General features: G+C 47.1%; 1 protein-coding gene across 3 annotated transcripts in view; it reads left to right on the top strand.

The window, feature by feature from the left end:
- TBX15 (T-box transcription factor 15) overlaps positions 1–16,961 on the top strand; it is an 88,269-nt gene extending 71,308 nt beyond the window's left edge. For 2 of the 3 annotated variants that reach the window (XM_037500526.2, XM_037500525.2), the window contains exons 9-10: positions 5,112–5,209; positions 15,094–16,961. In XM_037500526.2, coding sequence (XP_037356423.1) covers positions 5,112–5,209; positions 15,094–15,878 — 883 coding nt within the window. In that variant the 3' untranslated portion in view covers positions 15,879–16,961. The remainder of the gene's footprint in view (positions 1–5,111; positions 5,210–15,093) is intronic. The other variant, XM_054691395.1, reaches the window with a different exon arrangement.
- The last annotated feature ends 703 nt before the right edge of the window (positions 16,962–17,664 follow it).

The following is a 17,664-nucleotide window of genomic DNA, read 5'->3' as shown; positions in this document are numbered from 1 at the left end:
GGACTATGGACAGTAAGGATTGGAAAGTTGAGAGATGGTAATTGTATCTGAAAGAATAGCATATTCTGGCTTTTCAAATAATGGGACAGGAAGAGACAGCAAAGGGGATCAGAGACTCAGGACATCCGGGACTATTTTCAGTTCCCAGAACGTGCCTTCTCTTTCATATTCTGAGTCTTTGTGTATACTGTGAACTCAACTGACAACCCTTTCTGCAGAACATTGCCTAGAACCCTTTACTAATGATCTTAAATAACCAGTATTTTGTGTAACCTTGTGTGAGTTTTCTGGGTGTAGTGAGTTTTCTGTTGCTGGGTGTTCTGTGCCCTCTTCCTCATATCTCCATGATAGAATCTATCACAGTTCAGAAATGAACCATTTACATATTATTCTCTTTTTGTTGAATAGGATATTTCTACAGGGCAAGTGCCCTGTGTCCTTTACGCATCTCTATCCCCTGAATCAAGCAGGTAATTGTTTTCCTGGCTGGATGATTCTTTATGACTTAGTGATTGCATCTGTGTAGACATCCCCCAGCCTTTGACTGTCTTCTATTGAGAGATGACCAACGGTCTTACCTATCGGTGACATACATTCCCTCTGTTACCTGTATCGCCAGCAAATAGTATGGGGAAGAGTCAAAGCTGAGTTAGAAAGTCAGAACTATAAGAGGAGACCAACAGAAAGGAAGAGGAAGAACAACTCTTTATCTGAAGTGAAATTAAAAGCAGAAATCTGCATTGGTGTACCACCTCGTAAGGTCATGGTGCTGAGATTGTTACAATGATCAAATATTTGCTGAGCTTCAAAGGGATGGTTCCACCAGTTTTTCATTATTATTGTTTTGGAATGAGGTTGGAAGGATATTTCTTTGCAGGTTGGCTAATTTTCCAAACCAGTTGATCTCCAGACATCATCAATTTGCAAGAGAGCGCTTTGTCTTTTTTTCCTTTCCCTTCTTTGCTCCCTCCTCTTCAACACATTCCACTGATTGGACCAGTAAGCACACAGAAAAGTCTAAATAGAAGAGCCTGGAAGTCAGAGAGTTGACTACAGCCAAAGACCTGTACAAAGGGGGTTTGGATATGGCCCCTGTTGTCACTGGAGCAAACGGGGAAAAGTGAGCAAGAGGAAGACGCTTGCCAGGTGGGTTGTCTCTGATCACAGACATCAGAGATGACACCAGGTCTCTGTACATTGGACTCAGAAAGAGCCACATGTGGAACATGTTAATGACATGCAGTTACCTGAGTCCACTTTCTTTTTCATCTTTTAGACAATGGATTCATTTTAAAGATAAAATTACGGTAAAATTTTTACACAACTAGGGTGTGATGATGACATGTAAGTAAACTATGAGTAGCTTAGGATACACTTTGATAGCCATCCAAGTGCTGAAGACATTAATGGATAGTTGGCAAGGATTCTTGCAAGACAAGATGTGGACAGCAACTTCTGGTCTCTGCTCGGGGACTCTGACTCCGCTGAAGGTCAGAAACTCTATGACCAGAAAAGAAGAAATCAAAGGAAAACTGAAACCTTCCTGCAAACAGAGAGAAGAAAGGTATAAACAGCTACAGAAGCAATTTCCAAGTGTCCAATACTAGAGAATTCATTCTGTCTTCAGAGTCTTGATTCTGCATCAAGTTGTTTTTCTGAGTTTTAGGCTTAGAAAAATTTAGGGTGCTTAAAATTCATGCAACAATGACTCAGTGGTAAAAGAGAGGATAAGCACTCATTCAACACCTGTGGATAGAGCGCTTGCCCTGTAACAGGCCTTGTGCTAAGCACCGACACATTGAAAAACATGGGATCCCAGGTCGGCAAGCTGCGTGGAGAGCTGAGCTGTCTCGTTATCTTGCTATGTCACGTCACCAAGTCCTGCTAGGCACCACCAGCCCCTGTCAACAGTTTCATCTAGCCCTTGATTCTTCATGGAGTTTGAGGACAGATGGGATGTGGTATATAGTAAACCAATTTAGGATTAGGATTAATTTTTCTAAAAGGAGATATGTTTTGAACTCATGAATAGATTAAAAGTGTAGGATAAATTTATGAGAGATGGCTCCACAGTGGGTAGGAATATGTGATCGTAGGTTCACAACTGCCTCACAACTCCTTCACCAAAATGGCCCTAATTGTGACAGACCCCCGGACTGGATGGACTGTGGGTGTGTCCATATGTGGTGAGTTGTGGGTTATGTTTTTTATGGCCAATGGAGGTCTTCCTGATGAGTATGTGGGGATGTCTGGCCTGGTGATGGAATCAGAGGGTAGATGCTATAGCAGAGATTTCAGCCCAAGGTCAGAAGTAACTTTCTAGTAGATCTGTCAGAAACCTGAATATCTTCCCAAGAAATATTCTATTTTTTAAATTGTACTATTTTTTGAGGAAACATTGGTTTATTACACTGTCTATGGTATAAGGGTATAGGGTGTGGTTACCCACCACACCCAACAGCAAAGCTCCCATAATCCTCCACCACAGTCCATTGGGCTGTTCCCCTCTCTGCTTCTCACCACATCCCTTCCCATTCCGGTAGCCTCAATTCTACAGTAATATCCGGAGGGTTTGTTTTAGTTTAGTTCTGCCTCTTCCTTTATTTTGTTTCTTTATGTTCCACATATGAGTGAAATCATAAAGTATTTGTCTTTCTCCTGATTTATTTGGTTAAGCATAATCCCCTCCAGTTCCACATGTGTTGTCATAAATGTCAAGAGTCCATCTTTTTTATAGCTGAGTAGTTTTCCATTGTAAGAACACATGCATATATACATGCCACATCTGCTGAGTGGACCACTCAACGTATGTTGTTTCCACGAAAATATTGTAAGAGAGATTGATAAATATTTAAGATGTTTTCATATGATACAGAGATACATGACACCCAAGATCCTTCCAAATTTAAAAATCTTTGATTCTATAGTCTTTTAGCTGGATTTTAGATTTAAATATAGTGACTAAATGGTCACGATCCTATATATTAGAGTCGATTGCTTAAATAAAATCTGAATGTCTTTGCCATAGTTTTTTTTTTTTTTTTTTTGCCTGTGATGAAAATTAAGCCAGACTTCATTTTCCATTTCTTCAAATAAAGATAACTTTGGCAGTCTATTGGTGGATTATTGCTTCTATCACTTCAGTATGAAATGAGAAGAGTCTGTACTTTGTCTTTGAGGCAATATTTTTGTCACCATCTTTGGTTCTGGTTCCTGGGAAGAATGGACTGACAGGTGGAACAATAAAGACCCTGCTGTTTGCAGTGAGATTCTTGCACCATGAAAGTGAACCCTAAGAGGTTCTGACGAGCTGCCAACATTCCAAATGAGCAATAAGGTCTAAGCCTGGCCTATCTGTTTCTTATATTCTCGAAGGCTCAGCCTGTTCTATCTGCCCATCCCTTAGGACTCTGAACTCCCTCACTGCCTGGGCACTTTCTCTCCACAAATAGTTTCGTGTACTGTATTCAGCATTAATGTAGGGTGACTATGTGGAGATGTCTTCTATTCCTACTTTTAACAGATTAACAGCTAATAAACACCATGCAACACCCTCTCCTCTCAACCTCTTCTTAAAATACAGAGTTTGGTTTGCCAACGTCGGTGTATTTAAAGCCTCCAAGATTCCAGGGAAGACTTTAGAAAGTTAACTGTGCAAGTAAGGCCTTTCAGAGGGGAAATTTTCCGACACAAAGAGCCAATGGTGGAGAAGTCACTCGCTGAGAAGAAACCTAGGGGATCTTCTAAGGAAAGGATGTTTGTTCTCACTTAAATGAAAGCTTCTCACTTTGTTCTTGGCATGGAGGACAAGAGAACTCTGAAAGTGTTATCACCTGGGGCCAAGAACAGGCCGCAGAAGTTTTATCTCGAAATAGAAGTTTGTCTTTTCTAGGAGGGACACCAGGACCCTTCCAGCCTTTGCAGTGAAAGGACTTAGGCCACTCCACCTTTCTCGTCCACCCTGCCCTCCGTCCCCGAACCTCCTCCTGCACTTAGAAGTGAAGCAGTTAATCACAAACTATTAAAAGCAGCTCCAACTGCTTTGAGAATATGGGCAAACATGTGTCTGAGATATCCCGCATAATTATGTTAAGACAATACACACCAGGACCTGGTCATGTCAGAGAAGGGCGGAGAGCAGGCAGTCTGCACACAGTTCAGGGAACGCAACTTCCAGCATCCGCAAGTGAGAAGCCCGAAGCACTGTCCTTATAAAGTGCCATGTTACGTTGACTCGAGTCTGACCGTCTCTGACATGTGACCCTCCAGGACCAGCTTGACCATTAGATCCCAACAGCACAGAGAAATATTTGCAGAAATGTTTTGGTCTTCTAATTGGGGGATAATTTCTGTAACCAAACTCGTTTTTTGCCTTCAGGTATTTCTTGTTGAAACAGAAACTCAAGTGTACGTGATTCCTTCCCTCTCCTTTTATCTGCTTTGCGTGTCTCTGTTGGGTTAAATTTTTTAAAGATTTATTTCTGTGTAGAAGAAGTGGGGTGCAGGCCAGAGGTGTGGGGATGAGAGGATTCACCAGAGACAGAGTGGGGAGCAGAACAGGTGGATCCACTGAAATCCACTGCTGAGGGGAGCAGCGGGTGAGGCAGGAGAGGTCTGCTGTGCCATGTGGGTCAGCTCCCTGGCTGGGGATTGAACTCATGCTGCAGTGGTGATAGTGCTGAGACTTAACCCCTAGGCCACCAGGAAGGCCCCAGTTAAGAAACTTTTAAGGGTAACAGTGTGACACTAACACGGGCTGTGTCACTGCACAGCGCTAGGGAAACAGTCCACGCTGCACTCTCCTCTACCCCTGATGTTATGACTTTGACCTTTAACACTTAACGTTGCTTTTCATGTAGAGCGAACCTTCTTTGAAGATGATCGACTTGAAACTCTGTTATAGTTAGGACTTGCCTGCTGGCCATCGGGGCAGGGTTCGTGGACCGCCCCCCCCCCCCCGCAGTGCTGTATCTCCTGCAGCTGGTGTCCTCCACACTCACTGCCCCACCCTGACAGACTTGCCATGTCCACGTGTCAGGAAAATCGCCTCAGGGTTTTTAACTTACTGGGGTTACTTACAGTTGCATTCACTTGCTTTTCCTTCTCCCCAGGACTGGCCTGGAAGCAATCATGGAGACATACGCCTTCTGGAGACCCCCTGTGCGCACCCTCACCTTTGAGGACTTCACCACCATGCAGAAACAGCAAGGTAAGGCCTCTGCTTTGTGACACAGCCACGAAGGGAGTGGGACCGGAACTGAATACAGCATGTCCCATCCCAGGCCCAGCAGTGGGGTACATGGAATCTTCTAGAATGAAGAGAACTCGGTAGCTACAGATTTAATGAAAGCATCTCCACTTGTGCAGACAAGCTGGTCCCAGTAGCAGCATTTCACCTGGCGCTTAAAACTATCCCCCTGTCCGAAAATCAAGGTGATAGGTTCCTAATTACGAGCGTGATGAAATAAATGTTTTGATCACGAAGCATTCACATAACTCTTGGTATTTGAAGAGATCTTCGTAATACTTCACATATTCCTCTAGGCAGCCTTTGTGTTTTCTTATTCTAGTTCTGTAGAGGTGAGAAGCTTAATTGCAAACAACAGGAATTAAGGTCCCACTGTGAGCAGGGGCCGCGCAAGCCTGTCTGAATTTTTCCACCCTGGGCTCCCTCCTGTTTTGCTTATGTGGAAATGGACCAGGTGGACATTCCAGTGTCCCCCACCCACCACCCCCAACACACACATGCATTGTTTTGTGATTATCTTCCAATTTCTAATCTCCCTTCCCTTGTAGCTCAGGTTGGAAAAACCTGAGACCAGACGTGCACATGGCCAGTGGGCTGGTGTGAGTCCCTTTCCTCAGCCAGCGGCTGTCCCGGGGTAGGGCCCACTGACCTGGTCCCCGAAGGAAAACTCCCAAGCAGGTGCTTTGTGAGTCTCCCTCTGCAGCCTTCTCAGTCCCCAAAGTGACAGTGGTCAAGATGACAGATCGGCTTATTCGGTTCCATCAAATGACCATCATTAATAGAATCTGAATTTTAGAATTTATGACTGTGATGGGGGCCATTCTAGGACTTGATCATATATAACATTTTCCTTTTAGGGAAGCTTCTAGCAGTTTTCACACTGACTTAGGTTTGTAGCCTAAGTGAATGAAATCGTTCAGGACTTAAAATGAATGCAGTGGTTAAAAGCATAGACTGGAGTCACACAAGTTGGGTTAGTCTCTTATCAACCTCCTTCCTAGCTTTGTGACCTTGGTCAAGTCCTTCATCCTTTCTGACACTCACTTTTTCATCTGCAAAATGGTAAAGGATTAAATGAACTAGGGCATTAAAAAACACGGTGGCACCCAGTACGTGCGCACTGTCACCATCAGCATCCTCTCCTGCATCCCTCTTTTGTCATCTCTTGGATACCCAAGGGGAAGATGCATCAGGGACAGGAGATATTGTTTTTCTGATGATTAGTTATTGAAAACTTGATAGACCATTCATCTTCACAGGGATCAGTTCAGGCAAATGATCCAGAATTTCCATCTCTTTCTTGTTCTCTTTTTTTTTGAAGGAAAAATGGAATTTCTTAGGAAGCGACTTGCTCCCCATAATGTCGTGATAGAAGCAAGGCCAGTACATATTCAGGGTGTGACCACTGCTCTGAGTCTTTCATATCCCGTGGGAGGCAAAGGTTTTATGGGAGTCAGGAAATCTGGGTCCTCATCTTTCATGATTGTTAACTCTGTATCACCTGGATCAAATTACTTCTACTCTGAGACCCTGTTTTCTCACCTGGCAAAGAGGCCATTCATGTAAACACGTCTTATAAACGAAGATGTGACATGCAAAGCTACTTGAGTCTATTTATTTCTTAGGTGACGTCTTGTTTATCTGCCCCGTTGACTTTCCAAGCTCTAGCTAAGCATAGCTATGTCTCATGGAGGATGGTGCTGGAAGACTGACAGGGATGTTGTCAGTTTCCAAGTCCAGCATTAATGGCAACATCATGTTCACTGCTGTGTCCCCAAAGTGACCACAGGGTCTGGCGCCCAGGAAGCGCCTGAAGAACAATGAATGAGGCTACTTGATGGCATTGTGGCCTAGGTAGGAAGGGTCACTGGCTGATGACATCTTGGAGTATGACCTCCTAATATGTTTGTGGATATGAGGTGGAATAATCTTTGGGAATGGTAAATCATATTTCACAGGCACAGACGCTGGGATCCTGACACAACTGCTCAAGTTTCATGGAACTTCTACTGAAAGTTTATTGATATGAAGACCTATTGTTGACACTTTGAAAGCAATGCTCTCAGAGAAACTGAGAAACATCACAATTATTCAGTGACTCCCTTTTTTATTGGTGCAGGGATGAGAGTGGAATTATTGGATACATATGGGAGTGGGGAAGCCAAGACTCCACTAGACAGTTTAATTGGAATACATTTTTGAACTATACACTGAACTTGATCCAGATTCTCATTATTGAAAAATATGCAGCTTGGTTTCTTGATGTTAAGGGATGTAGAAGTAACTTTACCCATCCCTCTCCCCTTAAGAGCTAAGAGTTCCAGCGACTCTGGACAGTATCACTCATAACATGAACTCAGGAGACATAGCTATTGGATTGAACTGTCTTGTGTCACCAGTAGAGTGTGGTGGACTTCTAGTGGGGACCTCAGTGGCCAGTGGATTTTTATAATAATTCCCATTTAGTGAGGAGAGTATTGGCAGTGCGGGCACCAAACTTCAGATCCAAACATGACTAATTCACCCAGGTGTTCACATCGCCTCATTGCTTCAGCCACATGACTATCTGGCCTGTCAAGTGTGCAATCATCTGACATTTTTGTGCTGAGATGGAGGCCAGGTCAATCATTCTGCTTGGATGTGGGTGGGATGCTTTTTTTAACCTTCCCTTGCTGTTGTTTGAATTTCTCATTTGTTAAGACCCATATGTTAATAAAACTTCAAGGAAAGCACATAGGAGAATTAACCACATTTTTGCACAAACTTAAATCCTTCTGTTTTTAAAAGCATATTGAGTAGGGTGTTTAGTTGTTTTCTCATCTGGAGAAGAATGTATGGGATTCATTATTGTGCCTTTTACATAAAAAGATACTGAGGCACAGAGAAGCCTAGAAGCATAGTTGAAGTTAACTGGTGGCAGAACTAAATGGAGAACTTCAAAGCATATCTCCCACTTGACAGGGCAGGCTTCTTACCCCAGGCCACATTACCTTTCTTCATTCCTGCTAGGGATTTACTTGAGCATTAGCCCAAATAGGTGCCAATTTAATTTCATGAAGCCCAGGGTCTGGTTTTACCTTCAGAGACTTTCATTTAGGATCAGCAAGGGAGTGCATACATCTGGAGAATCTAGAGATAGAAATTGTGTATTTGAATACTGCCGGTGTCAGGAACAAAATGCACAAGTCAGGGAAGTTGACTGAGACAATACAGACACGTGAGAAAAAAGAAAATATTTTGAAGACGCGAGGTTAATGACAGCCAAGTTCAACCTGTTGTTCAAATGATGCTGTTTCTGATAAAGACACTATTTATATGGTCAAAACTGAGTGTTTTGTGAATGGTGTCTCCAAGTGATGTGATAACTGAAGCTCCCTGCACCAGTGAGACCAGAGCTGGCAATGCCACCTGGAAATGTCATTGACAGATGTCCTTCTTCTTGACAATTAGCAGACGTCACGGGACCACATTTTAATGCCATTGGATGTTTTAATGTTTGTCAGGTAGTTAGAGAGTTAGGATGATGAGGTCTCTGTTGGTCTGGGGTTTTCATCCGTTCAATTCGCTTAGGGAGAGGGATCAGATACTGAACAAGTGGAAGGTTGGGAACAGAGGGCAGAGCAGTGTACCGTATGGTCACTGCAGTGATTCAGACAGCGGGTTACACAGATGTCACTTATCACTTGGCTAAGGGTAATGCCCCTGAGAAGCTCTGGAGAGGGATGGGGGAGTTTGTCAATTCAACCCACTAAGACAGTTATTTTATTTTTTAAAGATTTATTTATGCATACAAGAATGGGATGTAGGCCAGAGGTGTGGGGGTGAGAGGATCCACCAGAGACAGAGTGGGGAGCAGAACAGGCGGATCTGCTGAAATACACTGCTGAGGGGAGCAGCGGGGAGACAGGAGAGGTCTGCTGTACCATGTGGGTAGCTCCCTGGTTGGGGATCAAACTCATGCTACAGTGGCTGGTGACAGCTTGATAGCGCTGAGACTTTACCCCTGCACCACCAGGGAGGCCCTAAAACAGTTATTGATTACATTTTCTATTTTGTTCCCAGAGTCCTTAATGCTCCATGTGACCAAACATGAGTGCCGGCGCCCCCTCCTGGGGGTGGACACCCGGATCCACCTCTCTGCCACATTCCCCCACCTACCCTATCCAGCTGGGAACAGATTTTCAAAACCACCTGCACTTCTCATTCCCCTGGCTTCCTGTGGCTCCAGGCTTTCATCTTCCCACCTGAATTCACCCTGGGGCTCCTCGTGGTGGGAGCACAGCTGCCAGCAGCCCTGGACCTACATCTTTCTAGGTTTAAATGTGATGGAAAGGCCACGTTCCTCTCTCCTAAAGTTTCTAGTAAAACCTCTCTAGGTCTCATCGGCTCTAATTGGGTCTCTCCTGAAGCAATTATCGTGGTGGGGAAAGAACAGGATACTTGGATTTCCCAAGCCCCAATCACATGCTTCCCCTCGAGTGAGAGGTGAGAGTCGGAGAGGCATTGTTCCCAGTGCGAAAATCAGGTACGAGCGCCAGGACAGAGGCCAGTTGCTTGTACATGACCATAACAGCAGATGAGCAGCTGTGCACCCCGCAGAGCAAGTTAACAGAAAGTGATGACATGGCGGCACCACCTCGAGAACATGGTGGGTGCAGACAGAGGCCAACCCCAGAGGACCAGTTAGAAAGTGGGTATGTGGTGACTATATTAAAGACTATTTTAAAGGGAAAAGACTTGGATCTATGCCCATCATTAAACTTGATGAAGAAGGAGGCCCCTGGGCTCATTCTAAGGTCAAAACCATGGGATCCTATTGACACCACCCTGAATGTTTTACATTTGCGTGTTGAGAAGGATGAGCTTGCAATTCAGGGTAACTCCTGCACTGGAGTCCACAGAGCTGTGTTCATTTCTACCCACTTCTCTGAGGGCCGTGTAGAGGAAGCTGACTTTTTTTTTTTGAGATAAAAATATCTTTAACACCCATATTGAAAATATGAACACCCAGCTACTTACCAGCCATATTTAAGCAGTATTGATTTTGCTTTGAGTAATTAATTTTTTTACCTCACTGTTCAGTTTTGGACAGTTTTGGATTTGTCCCCAGAGGTGTCATTCTCCTAGTTCTTCCATCATTTATGGTGGAACCGAACAAGGGTCAAGAAAGAGTGAAAACCATAGGTCTGAGGATGCTGACATTCTACCTTGGCTTGCCTGAAAGCCTCAAAGACTTTTCGAGAACACACGGTGAATCAGCTCTCCTCAGGGGCAGATACCATCAAGTTATGTGAGAGAAGCTTCTGGCGAGTGGAACTGAGTAATTACATGGAAATTTATTCTTTACCGACTCAGATGGGGTTTTGTTTTACTGTTTTTCAATTTCGTGAAGGAAAGAAGCACCACGAAATAAGCCCCATAGGAAACTGGACGTGGAAACCTCTGAATTACAATCTGGAAGTGATCAATTGAAAGATGCAAAAGCCAGCAGGCTTGGTATTCAGGATCTTCACGGTCACATTTAACTGTCTTCATGGTACACAGGAATATTCTAGGCTATTTTCCTCATGTGGGATCACTGCTAAACATGTATTTTGGGGGGTTATTTTGGCTGTTTACCATGAAGATTGGAGCAAGTGTATGTCAGATATGAATTTTACTGAGTGCTTCTTCACGTTGGTCCAGGGGTGAAAATACAGTGCAGGGAGGTGGAGCTGTGGAGGGCGGTATTGCCTGCCCCATGCCCTGGAGGCTCCTCCAGCTGCCACACATGGGCATCTGGCTCTGACTTAACACTCACCAGTGTGTGGTGAGGCCAAGGCTCACCTCTGCAGATGGAGGCTGGCCTGACAATCATCCTGAGTAGAACCCATTGCCCCAAGATTTCTTTCTCTTTCCTTCAGTCCTTCACTCATAGAAAGAAACAAAAAAGAGATATTTAATGTCTGTGTGTGCCTTTGTGATATATATCATTTATTTCTCAAAGCATCCCTCCAAGGTAGATACTCATACCTCCATTGATATGACCAAGGAATGTGAGCCGCTGCCTGGTCAATGTCCCATGGTCAGTAAGATAATTGGGATCAGACCTGGATTTGTCTGACTCTGTAGTCCATGCTCACCCATTAAGTCAAGTTTAAATCAAGTCTGTTAGCACAGATCCGGCAGGTATAGAGCACAGAGGGAAGGAGGAGCTATGCAGGTAAGGGAGGTGGCCCCTGGCCTGACCTCCCTCTCAACTCCAGTTCTCCTGCGATGAGAGATTTCTAGTCAGCCAAGTGTTGGAATGTGAGGGAAGGTAGACCACCTCTTTATGCCTCTTTCGTGCCTGGCTGCCATTCCCAATCTTGCTCAACAGTTGACAAGCTGTTAGATCATAACGGAGTCAAGAATTCTCAGTATCTCCATTTGCTCCGTGGCAAAATGAATACCATCGTCTTCTCTCTACGTGGACTTTGAAAAGCAGCTATGATGTGCATTAAGTGCATACGAGCATGTCTTCAAAGTGCATGGAAGCAAATGTGAACTTCTCTTGGATAGACTTTCTCTCCCCCTTCAAAAACTCGTTCATGTGGGGACTCCCCCCATCCCCCTCCAAAACTCAGCAGGCCACCAAGTCTTGCTTCCAGTGAGTGTCATTTGAAAGCCAGAGCAAGCTGACTACAAACTTTTTAACATGTGCCTCTCATCTGCTTTGCAGAAATCCCTGTTACTTGTTAATAGTTCCCTTCTCCCTTTTTTTGTAGTGAAACCAATTGAGGCCTTAAATCAGTACCAGTCGTTCCGTCCTGAGCCACCCGAGAAAACCCTTTAGCGTTGTAAGAAGTCATCTATCTGCTCCCTCCTGCATTTCCTGCTGCAGGGCTGGGCCAGTGCCCACATGGCATCCCTGCACAGGGCACCGCAGAGTGCTGCCCTGGGGTCTCCGGGGGACACGTAGACGCCAGACCCGGGAGAGCCAGGATAGACTCCCAAAGAGAGGAGACCAGATACATAGCCCACAAACACGACTCTCTCCACAGCTGGAGTCTAGTTTCTCCATTTATGTCATAGCTCTCTTTCGCCGAAGCTTGTTCGTGGCATTGAGGGCAGAAGGCGGGGCGGGGTGGTGGGGGGACATGTATCAGATGCCTTGGAGAGAAGCCAGATGCTTGCTTCCCAGAAGGCGCTCGGCAGACCGCTCAGGGGTTCACACACAAGCAGCAGGATATGATCTTCCTCCTCGTTCTGGCTTCCCCTTCTAGAACTCGTCCATGGTATTAAAATAACTCCTTGGAAAGCACTTGCTACTGGCCATAGCATAAATGTAATATTCAGACAGATCCACTTCTGAGAAGCACAGAAACTGAAGCCCATCGATTTGAGCTCTGATTTCACAGATGCGAATTGAGAGTCGCCGCCTCGCCTGTGGTCACGACCGTGACAGCGGCGTTGGCCTGGAGCTGGGCTGGGTGCTCCTCTTACCCAGGCCAGCCGCTGACCGACTTCTCCCAGGGGTATTTGTACTAGTGGCTTTTCCCAATTTGTGGAATAAACATTTATTTTTCCCCCTCTTAACGGAAACTTAGGCATGAACAGGGATCATATTTCCTGAAATGACTCTAAAATCAGCAGTTATTTGTATCTAAATCCACTTCTACCTTGGAATTTCTTTGGGGAAATTCTTTTCACCAAGGAAGAGATGATGTTCGTTGGACAAATTTAACTCTGACGAAATCTAACCCAGAAGAAATGATGGACAGGAGCTAAATTTGTACTTCTGCTACCAAAATCACTACCCCGCCTGTGGCTGTAGGCTGAGCCTGCACCACCCCCACTTAAAACTTGCCAACGGGTTCCTCTCTGAGGTGTGTGCCTCCCGGCATGCCCTCCTGGGCCTTCACCCTTCACTCCAGGGTGGCTTCTTTGAATCCCGACTGGGCTGGGATGCTGCTGGTTCCCTTCATGTTTTCCTCACTGTGGAAAACCTGCTCCTTTGCACTTAAAATTCCCTTTTGCCCTTCCATAGCAGCTCAGGTTTGAAGAGTCCCAACAGGAGTCATGGGTGGTGCCATGTCTCATGGGGAATAATAATGCTCAACAGTTCTGGGGAAGCCCCAGCCTGAAGGAGGAATTCCATGTGGCAGGTTCCCTAAAGAAGACAAAAGGGCTGGAATTTCTGGAATTCAAATGGAAGGTCCCGCAGCCCCAGCTCTCACTGTCTTTAACTTCTAATGGGCGAGACAGGGCATGGAGGCCGTTGCTGCTTCCTAGCCCTGGGTCTAGCCCTAGGCCTTTCCTGACTTGGGGTGGTCATCTTTGGCCTTCTAGAGCTAGCTGGGAGCAAACCTGAAGTAGGCTGTGTTGAACTGACCCTTTGTTGGTGCATCAGCCACCAAACCTGTTCTAACAGCCACATGCCATCTGGGCGCTCCTTTCTAGTACAGACCCAGGGATTATCACAGAGGGAGGGGAGCTGGAGGCCCTCTGACCCGAAATGTGCTTCCTGTAGCAGCAGCACCAGCCACATCTGGGGACTTACTAGAAATGCAGATTCTGATCCTCTCAGAATTCTATCAGAATCAGAATTGAACGCTGGAGGTGCAGCCATCTGGGGTCTATCAAGTCCTCCAGGTGATTCTCATGGACACTCAGGTTTAAGACTCACCACTCTGGGCACTTTGAAGTAAGGAGTTTGGGATTTGTGTCTTTGATGCTCGACCCTGCCTGCATGTGAGGGTCACTGGGGGAGCTTTAACATACTGTGGATATGGAGGTTCCATGCCCAGAACCAGGCACTGGGGCATTTTTTTATTCCAGCTTGAGAACCACTGATCTAACTCAATCTCTCATCTCTAAAGCAGCTGAGCCATATGCCAGAGTCGCACTGGGGTGTAGTGTGGCAGTGCTGAGCAGAACCCCGACACCCGATATCACAGCCTGTTGGACTCTTTTCTGTATAAACGTCTATAATCCAAAGGCCACATGCACGATTTTTGTCCCCATCGCTGAGACGGGGCTGTTCGGAAGGGAGGGAGCAGAGCTGCTGGGTCACGATGGTTTAGTTCCAGATTAGTCTTGCTATCTTCTAGCCTAGTTCTTATAATTGTGCTCATAATGTCTTTCATATGCCAGAACTTCAGTCCCATAGGCGGAACTTCCTACCTGGGCCTCTCTGTTCGGCCCTCCCAGGCATTAACTTTGACCTGGCATCTTGCCCCAGCCCTGATTTCCTCTGAAATTAAGGTCCTGCTCTGCTCTCCTATGTTTTTGGCTGGAGGACTAAATATGATGACATCGCAGCGGTCCCTGGTTAAAACACACATATAATGCATTGTTCACTGAGAATAGAAAACGTTGAGCTCATGGATTTTAACCTGATTACCAGAGGTCTTAGTGGAAAGTGAATTGGATGGTGAGAAAAGGCCAAGGGAGTATCGGAAGGCTGATTTTTATTTTATGAAAAACAAGACTTACCAGGAATTTTACAAGGAGAAACAGGAGTTGGGTGCTCCTCTGACCCAGGCCGGCCGCTGCCCGACTTCGCCCAGGGGTATTGACAATCGTGGCCTTTCTCTCTCTTGTTGTTATTGTCACCTTCCTGGTCCAGTGTCACCGAGCGTGTGTGTGTGTGTGTGTGTCTGTCTGTCTGCCATGTGTCTCCGTGTCTGTGTGTCCTTTTGCACGGGCACGGGAGTGTCACTCGGCAGGTCTGCTGAGTGAAGACAATGCCATGGTTCTGTAAGACGCAGCCCGCGGGCCGCCCTTGGCCATCCGACGGTCCCCCCTGTGGGACTCGAGCCTGGCTCCGACAGACTCACTGTAACCGGCTGCTGTCTCAATCGTTTTCGTGGTTTATTTTTCAGGGGGCAGCACCGGCACTTCCCCAACCACCTCCAGCACCGGGACACCATCGCCTTCGGCTTCTTCTCACCTTCTCTCTCCGTCCTGTTCTCCCCCAACCTTTCATCTGGCCCCCAACACTTTCAACGTGGGCTGCCGGGAGAGCCAGCTGTGCAACCTGAACCTCTCTGATTATCCACCCTGTGCCCGAAGCAACATGGCCGCGCTGCAGAGCTACCCGGGGCTGAGTGACAGTGGCTACAACAGGCTCCAGAGTGGCGCTGCGACGGCCACTCAGCCCTCCGAAACCTTCATGCCTCAGAGGACTCCATCCCTGATCTCAGGAATACCGACGCCACCCTCCCTGCCCAGCAACAGCAAGATGGAAGCCTATGGTGGCCAGCTGGGGTCCTTCCCCACCTCGCAGTTCCAGTACGTCATGCAGGCGGGCAACGCGGCCTCCAGCTCCTCCTCGCCACACATGTTCGGGGGCGGCCACATGCAGCAGAGCTCCTACAACGCCTTCTCTCTCCACAACCCTTACAACCTGTACGGATACAATTTCCCCGCGTCTCCCCGGCTAGCTGCTAGCCCGGAAAAACTGAGCGCCTCTCAAAGCACTTTACTCTGCTCTTCTCCTTCCAACGGGGCCTTCGGAGAGAGGCAGTACCTGCCCACGGGCATGGAGCACGGCATGCACATGATCAGCCCGTCGCCCAACAACCAGCAGGCCGCCAACGCCTGCGACGGCCGGCAGTACGGCGCCGTGCCAGGCTCCTCGCCCCAGATGTCCGTGCACATGGTGTAGCGGCCCGGCCGCCACGGAGCCCTGCAGCCGAGGGCCGAGGCTCCACGGACAGACCCCCCGAAAGCCCAACACCTTTGAAAAACAGGAACTGTGTCTCGTTCCTTTCATGTCTGGAGGAGAAAACCATGCACCCAACGACAAGAGACTCTGAGCCACTGGAGGATGCTTGGGGCGCATCATCTCCCACTCGTGGCCGTGCGCCCGCCCCCTCGGACCCGAGTTCTCCAGATCAGCATCTGCTCCAGCGTGGCCTTCGAAGAGACTGAATACTCCTTTTATAACCATGTTAAGGGAGATGCTAGCGTGCAGCAGCCAGGAAGAGTTACCCCCACACGAACATACGTGGATACACGTGTGCACACGTTCACACTCACACGCACAGACACACATGCATGCCGGCGGGAGACTGGGCGAGCTCCGTGCGGGGAGGCCCGGAGTGGGCGCTTTCACGGGAGTCTGTGTGCGACACAGGATGGACTAGCCGGCAGCAGCTGCCGGCCTTCTCCCCTGCAGCTTCCCCTGTTTCTGGAATGGACCGTGTCCCGGAGCCCCTCCCCGGCACTAGGACGGGAAGACATCAGCGCTGCGCCTGACTTGCTGTCCTGGAAAAGATTGCGTTGGAATTTTGGGGTTTTTCCCTCAGTAGCATCACCGGTGTTCCCAGTGCACCTGTGCGCAGACAGAGTAAGCAGCCGTAGGAGAGTGAGAGCAAGGGAGAGAGACAGACAGTGGGGCAGAGAGAGAGAGAGAGAGAGAGAGAGAGATAGCAAGACTGAGAAAGTGTGAGCAATGATGAGAGTTGAACGCACCAAGGAAATTTGGTGTGGGTGGCCCACGCCCCCCAACAGGTCCTAGAAAGAATCGTGGTGTCACTGAGAAGTGAGTCTCTCTGGGGCACCGTGCCAGGTCAGGGCACCGCCGGGAAGGCCTGCGATGAGGAATTCCCAGAACCCTCCCTCTGCCCGCGGGATCCAGAAGCGAGCTTCCCTCGCAGGCAGTGTGCAGCCTGGCAGGGCAAAGGGAATACAAGTGTGAGAAGGAGGATTTTGTACCCCAGCAGATGATGCCAAGAGCAGAGGTGGCGCATCAAGGCCTGGCCTCCTGCAGGCTGGGGCCAGACCCTGACTTGAGGGCCTGCTCGTAGCCGCCGGGCAGGAGCCACCGGTCCCGGTCCGGGGAATAGCACATGGGCGTTCTGTCCTCCCGCTGCCTCCGGGCTCCACTGGTATCAAATAGTTCATTGCATTTTGAAGTTTTGGGTTTTTTTTCCCCTTCATCTTTCCCTTCCCTTTCAAATCCTTTAATGATAAGAAAACAAGTGAAGTTTGGTATAAGCTGAACTTTTTAAGTGGTGTGGAAATGCAACCAATACCAAGTAAAATAATACAGATATTATTAAGATTTTTGGTTTTGAGGTGTTGTAGATAAGTATATTTATGTGCCTAGTGGGGAATCCAATATTATGAATATTAAAAAAGGGGGCAATAAAAAGGGTATGTAAAATATGTATGAAGAAAAGGTGTATAAAAGTTTGCCCTTATGCACGGAACTTTGTTTCTAAGTGCCAAGCACAAAAAGCCGCTAAATAAAATCTTTGCAATTGTTTTCTGTGTATTTATTCCTATGAAAAAGCAGACAACAGCCCATGTGTTGTATTACGCTCTTCCGGGAGCACAGCACTCTCCTCTGCCCTGCTTAGTGTGATCTTGATACAAACCCCATGGAGAAAATGTAACCTTCCTCGTTTTATGACTAGTAACCGAGCTCCAGAGAGATTGAATGAATT

This window comes from Talpa occidentalis, unplaced genomic scaffold (genome assembly GCF_014898055.3).
Source record: "Talpa occidentalis isolate TD23 unplaced genomic scaffold, MPIMG_talOcc4v2.1 talOcc4.9, whole genome shotgun sequence".
Lineage (NCBI taxonomy): Eukaryota > Metazoa > Chordata > Mammalia > Eulipotyphla > Talpidae > Talpa > Talpa occidentalis.
The sequence above is the reverse complement of the archived record's forward strand: the minus strand, read 5'-3'. Positions and strand labels throughout refer to the sequence as shown.